This window comes from Physella acuta, unplaced genomic scaffold, assembly GCF_028476545.2.
Source record: "Physella acuta isolate Inbredline_101_S28 unplaced genomic scaffold, ASM2847654v3 ptg000648l, whole genome shotgun sequence".
Lineage (NCBI taxonomy): Eukaryota > Metazoa > Mollusca > Gastropoda > Physidae > Physella > Physella acuta.
Window position 1 is genome coordinate 650,677 of NW_026732167.1, and position 6,824 is coordinate 657,500.

The window sequence follows — 6,824 nt, forward strand, 5'->3', positions numbered from 1 at the left end:
ACTGTAAGGGGAGGACATTGTGTGCCAACTGTAAGGGGAGGACATTCTGTGCCACGTGTAAGGGGAGGACATTGTGTGCCTACTCTAAGGGGAGGACATGAGGACATTGTGTGCCTACTGTAAGGGGAGGACATTGTGTGCCAACTGTAAGGGAAGGACATTGTGTGCCAACTGTAAGGGAAGGACATTGTGTGCCTACTGTAAGGGGAGGACATTGTGTGCCAACTGTAAGGGAAGGACATTGTGTGCCAACTGTAAGGGGAGGACATTGTGTGCCTACTGTAAGGGGAGGACATTGTGTGGCAACTGTAAGGGGAGGACATGAGGACATTGTGTGCCAACTGTAAGGGGAGGACATTGTGTGCCTACTGTAAGGGGAGGACATTGTGTGCCTACTCTAAGGGGAGGACATGAGGACATTGTGTGCCTACTGTAAGGGGAGGACATTGTGTGCCAACTGTAAGGGAAGGACATTGTGTGCTAACTGTAAGGGAAGGACATTGTGTGCCTACTGTAAGGGGAGGACATTGTGTGCCAACTGTAAGGGAAGGACATTGTGTGCCAACTGTAAGGGGAGGACATTGTGTGCCTACTGTAAGGGGAGGACATTGTGTGGCAACTGTAAGGGGAGGACATTGTGTGCCAACTGTAAGGGGAGGACATTCTGTGCCAAGTGTAAGGGGAGGACATTCTGTGCCAACTGTAAGGGGAGGACATGAGGACATTGTGTGCCAACTGTAAGGGGAGGACATTGTGTGCCAACTGATAGGGGTACATGAGGACATTGTGTGCCAACTGTAAGGGGAGGACATGAGGACATAGTGTGCCAACTGTAAGGGGAGGACATGAGGACATTGTTTGCCAACTGTAAGGGGAGGACATGAGGACATCGTGTGCCAACAGTAAGGGGAGGACATGAGGACATAGTGTGCCAACTGTAAGGGGAGGACATGAGGACATAGTGTGCCAACTGTAAGGGGAGGACATGAGGACATAGTGTGCCAACTGTAAGGGGAGGACATGAGGACATCGTGTGCCAACTGTAAGGGGAGGACATGAGGACATCGTGTGCCAACTGTAAGGGGAGGACATTGTGTACCAACTGTAAGGGGAGGGCATTGTGTGCCAACTGTAAGTGGAGGACATTGTGTGCCTACTGTAAGGGGAGGACATGAGGACATTGTGTGCCAACTGTAAGTGGAGGACATTGTGTGCCAACTGTAAGGGGAGGACATGAGGACATTGTGTGCCAACTGTAAGGGGAGGACATGAGGACATTCTGTGCCAACTGTAAGGGGAGGACATTGTGTGCCAACTGTAAGGGGAGGACATTGTTTGCCAACTGTAAGGGGAGGACATTTTTGCCAACTGTAAGGGGAGGACATTGTGTGCCAACTGTCAGGGGAGGACATTGTTTGCCAACTGTAAGGGGAGGACATGAGGACATTGTGTGCCAACTGTAAGGGGAGGACATGAGGACATTGTGTGCCAACTGTAAGGATAGGACATTGTGTGCCAACTGTAAGGGGAGGACATTGTGTGCCAACTGTAAGGGGAGGACATTGTGTGCCAACTGTAAGGGGAGGACATTGTGTGCCAACTGTAAGGGGAGGACATTGTGTGCCAACTGTCAGGGGTGGACATTGTGTGCCAACTGTAAGGGGAGGACATGAGGACATTGTGTGCCAACTGTAAGGATAGGACATTGTGTGCCAACTGTAAGGGGAGAACATGAGGACATTGTGTGCCAACTGTAAGGGGAGGACATTGTGTGCCAAGTGTAAGGGGGGGGACATTACAACACAGTTTAGAATTAAAAAGACGATCCATAAATACCACTTAATTTAACCTTTTAAGAATTCACAATTTGCATCGCATGTTTTTTAAGAGCACAATCTATCTTATAATTTTAGTTCCACATCTCGGTTTATTTAATGTAATACGAAGTACAAAAAAAAAAAGACCTAAGAACACACTAAGATTACCATCAATTAATTTCACAACAACAACCCTATGGATGGTGTTAACTCTCCTAAGAAGAGAATTAACGTATTCTATATACGTCTCGGTCGTTCATTCAGCCCCCCCCCCCTCCCCATCTCCCCCAGGCAGGATAACTGCCGAGCACAGAGGCCTAGTGCTGATACCCGACAGCGTTTGTCTCGTCTGTGTTCGTGAAAAAAAAAACACCTCCTTGCAGACATACTTTTTTTTGTTTCTAAATATAGCAGTGAACATTTGCCAGCCTAAATAAATCAATTTGTAGAGGCTCTGTAAAAGTAATAAAGTACAGGTAAAACAAGGCTAGTTCAGGCGAGATCTACACACCTCTGTACTGTACATGTTTGGAGAGGTCGTTTTTATATGCTACATCCGATACTTAATACATTTAATGCACTACTTTTTTAGACTACCTCGTCTTGCACTATTTTTTTTTTAAGTCTTCGTGTATGCATTTTTATAAGCTTTTTTTGAATGCACTACTTTTTTTGACTGCTTCCTTTTCATATTTAAAAGACATAAACAACTCTTTAGGCCACATTTTGATAAAACATTTTTTTAAAGATTTGTTCGACTTTTTAAACTAGATCAACTTGAAAAACTTAAGAACATTCAGTTCATTTTAGCTGCAAATCATTTTTTCACAATTCTTAAAATCACCTTTAATGCGAAAAAAAAAACTGTAACAAAATTTAATTAATTTTACTCAATGCTGACCAAAAACAATATATATTTTAGATAAATCAATGCTCCTGCTGAAAAGACACAAGTTACAATGTGAAATGAAGGTAGGAGGAAGTCCATCATTATCTTTGGATGAGGACAGACATTCTGAGACCATGTGAGACGGTAAGGGGTGAAGAGAGAAATTGTCAAAAATTAGTGGCTGTTTATTTAAAAAATACTATTTATATATCTCGTTTTCTTTCACTACTTGCATGAACGTTTTTATGCGCTACTTTCAAAACAACATTTTATACCCTACTTGTTTAAAAAATGTAATCAGTGTTTCTTCCAGACTTTTTTCTCCGGGGGGGGGGGCACTTGAAATTTTCGGCGGGGGGGGGGGGGGGGCGGTAAACTTTCTTCGGGGGGCCGGACACTGTTAAAAGTATATATTTTCTATATAAATTATATCAATTTCATTTCGTTTGTGGGGGGGGGGGGGCGGTAAAAATTTTTCGTGGGAGCTTCGCCCCCCCGAAAAGATACCTGGAAGAAACTCTGAATGTAATTATTAATTTTAAAAACAATTTGTGTGCACTACTTATACTTATATAATGCCGCATTTTTAAGCAATACTTTTAAAACTGCATGTATATGCACTACGTTTTAATTTTACGTTTCGATGCACTACGTTTTAATTTTACTTTTCGATGCACTACGTTTTAATTTTACTTTTCGATGCACTGCGTGTTAATTTTACGTTTCTATGCACTACGTTTTAATTTTACATTTCGATGCACTACGTTTTAATTTTACGTTTCGATGCACTACGTTTTAATTTTACGTTTCGATGCACTACGTTTTAATTTTACGTTTCGATGCACTGCGTTTTAATTTTACGTTTCGATGCACTACGTTTTAATTTTACGCTTCGATGCACTACGTGTTAATTTTACGTTTCGATGCACTACGTTTTTAGACCACATCCCCGCGCACTCCCCTAAAGCACATGTAACATTTGGTAGCCCCGGCTTATCTAAGTGATTACCTGGTGTAACTAGATAAGGGCAGCCCAGGTCAATCGGAACCGATGGCGTTGAGTATTTAAAAAAAAAACGGGAGTAGAATAATTTTTGTGTATAAAGCGTTTTTTCTTAAAGCAATCGTCCCAAAGTTCTACTCCCATCATTTCGCCCCCCCCCCCATCCTCCGGGGTGATGGAAGGTGTAGGCTCGCTAGAGGGCACCACTGTTGACTTGTTTATTAGTCATTGCTATGATTCTCGTTTTTCTGGTTTAATTAATCAAGTAAAGGGCAGCCCCGACAATGTTCTCTATTTTTTAGAATGTGAGTGGATGATTTTTATTTTTCAATGCTTTTTTTTCTAACTAGAGGAGCCATGGACATGCAGACTCACTCAAGTCCCTCTGACAGCGGCGGTGTTGGTTTGGGCATTTTGTCCCATCAGATCTTTATTTCATAAACAAGGCGAACAATACGTAAGTGAACATACACAATGTCAACACAATATACCAAGGTACAACATTGGGTGCAAAACATACACGTGTTACACAATCTTAACAAACACACACAGAAAAATAACTTCAACAAACATACACAAGTAAAACAACCTCAACACACATAGACACAAGTAAAACATCATTGACAAACATACCCAAGTAAAACAAGCTAGACATATATAGGCCCTACGCAAATAAAACCTCATTGACAAACATACCCATGTAAAACAAGCTAGACATATACACGCAAGTAAAACATCATTGACAAACATACACAAGTAAAACAACCTCAACACACATATACGCAAGTAAAACATCATTGACAAATTACCCAAGTAAAACAACATCAACACACATATATGCAAGTAAAACATCATTGACAAACATACCCAAGTAAAACAACCTCAACACACATATATGCAAGTAAAACATCATTGACAAACATACCCAAGTAAAACAACCTCAACACACATATATGCAAGTAAAACATCATTGACAAACATACCCAAGTAAAACAACCTCGACACAACAACAACAAAATAGCAACACTACGCCACAGCTGTCTGTTCTGTATCGTAACTGAGAGGGGTTCGTTTGACTATTCTGTGTGCTGGACACTGTATCGCTGTGTTGCGGTTCCTATAGTAAATACAATAGGGCATGTAAAGTAGATTTCATCTCTTTCTTAACTACAGAATATGAATGGATTGTGTGGTCAGCACCAAGCACTGGCTACTTTACTTCCCTTAACGTGAAAAGGTACCCATATAAGCCTAGAGCAGGGGTTCCCAACCCCGTGCCCGCGGGTGCCATGGCGCCCGCCGAACGATTCGTATGTGCCCGCCTCTCACTATTCGACAGAGACAGAATTTTTTTCATAAACATGATTGAAAGGTTGAAGGGGATGGAAATCGAAAGTTTGAGGGGTGGGGGTGCAAATCGAAAGTTTAAGGGGGGGGGGTGCAAATCAAAAGTTTGAGTGGGGGTGCAAATCGAAAGTTTGAGGGGGGGGGGGGGTCGCAAAACGAAAGTTTTGTCCCCGGGTGACGGGAAGGGTCGCTACGCCTCTGGAAGGAGTTTGTTGATTTAAAATAGGTGGTGCCCGCCACCCTACCGATATTTTAGAATGTGCTCTAGAGTAAAAAAAGGTTGGGAACCCCTGGCCTAGAGGACGTGACATCCTACAGTCCGAGATCCGAACTCGAGTTTTACAGGTTAGCAGTAGAGCGCTCCACCACTATACTTCATGTTTCCTTTAGTATCTTGTGCTATTTTATTTTGTCAGCAACGAGAATGTTGGACACATCATTCTGTCAATACTAAGATGAATTTGTAAGCCAGGAAGACAGAGCGAAACGTGAGTTTTATTTTTGGGTCTCCTATGTGTAAAGGGAGGTAACAAATACAATTATTTCATTCTCAAAATAACGAGTTTTCCCCCTTTAACCAATATTTTTCAAATGTGTGTTTCGATGCGTAGTAGTAGGGGTCGGCGTGGTCGAGTCGGTAAATTCTCGAGTTCGAACCCTCGGGCAGATGAGGCTCGAGATCTGGGGACAGCCACTCTTCTAGTAGCGACAAATCCAAAATCAAACAACTGCTGACTTGTAGTTTGTTCTTGGTTGGTCAAAGGCTATGGAAGCAAACCCAAAAAGAAAAGCAGTCTGAAATCGGAGTCCATTGGCCTCAATGGCGCATAACCAGTTGGCATGTATCCTTAATTGTGTTGGAGGCGTGGTCGAGTCAGCAAAAGCTCATGGTTGTTATATTCGAAAAAAGTCTCGAGTTCAAACCCTCTGGTTCGATCCCTTCTAACACTAAAAATTAAGAACGAAGAAGAAGATGCGCAGTAGTGAGGTCCATGTATGCTTCATATAGTATTTACTTGTGCTCATCATAATTCATTCATAAACAAACATAATTAACAAGGAAACACATGTTAATGCTACAAACTAAAAACCTTTTTTCTATGTACAATTCCGTTACACATGTGTTGCATGTTTTAGGTAAATATATATTCTCGAAAAGACATAGTTTGTACTTAAACGCATGTTTTCAAAGTAGTCTTTGTACTTAAAACACATAACCCTGTCGTTTAAAATATTCCAGTGCCTTCAGCTCTATTTTAGACTTTTTAAAATCTTTCTGCTTTGTCTTTGGGTGAGCGTGGAGCGCTTCACTGGACGCCACAAGGGAGGCAACATCACACTCAGGCCGTCCCTGCACAACGGGACACAACCTCTGCTCCAACATAGCGTAGCGAGGATCGCTGGTCCTGCTGGTGATACGTTCGCCGTACTTGCTGGGAACTTTCTTCGCCCTAATCCACGTGGGCAGGTCGGAAGTTGACGGCCGTTTGCTGTCGGCGCCGGACATCAGGGTGGGGGCCTGGGACGTGGTGGACGTGCGTCTGTCGGACTCGACGCTTTGAGAAAGTTGTCTGGAGTTGTAACGGTAGGAATGGTGTCGAGCTTCCGGTGAAGGATTCGCCTGAGCTCGCGTTTCTTGCGGAGGATTTGTCTGGAACCCAACTTCCGGTGGTGAGCGATCTATGGTCACTTTGACTGTCGGTGCTTCAACTATTGTCCCCGTGTTTTCACTCAACACTGAATGGGATTTAATCCTCTTCTCGTACGC

The 6,824-nt window shown here is 42.9% G+C and overlaps 1 protein-coding gene across 2 annotated transcripts in view; it reads right to left on the minus strand.

The window, feature by feature from the left end:
- Nucleotides 1-5,945: 5,945 nt before the first annotated feature.
- Nucleotides 5,946-6,824, minus strand: part of LOC131948551 (uncharacterized) — a 3,525-nt gene continuing 2,646 nt past the window's right edge. For both annotated transcript variants that reach the window (XM_059310135.1, XM_059310136.1), the window contains exon 2: nt 5,946-6,824. This exon is cut by the window's right edge and continues 505 nt beyond it. In XM_059310135.1, the coding sequence (XP_059166118.1) occupies nt 6,261-6,824 (564 nt within the window). In that variant the 3' untranslated portion in view covers nt 5,946-6,260.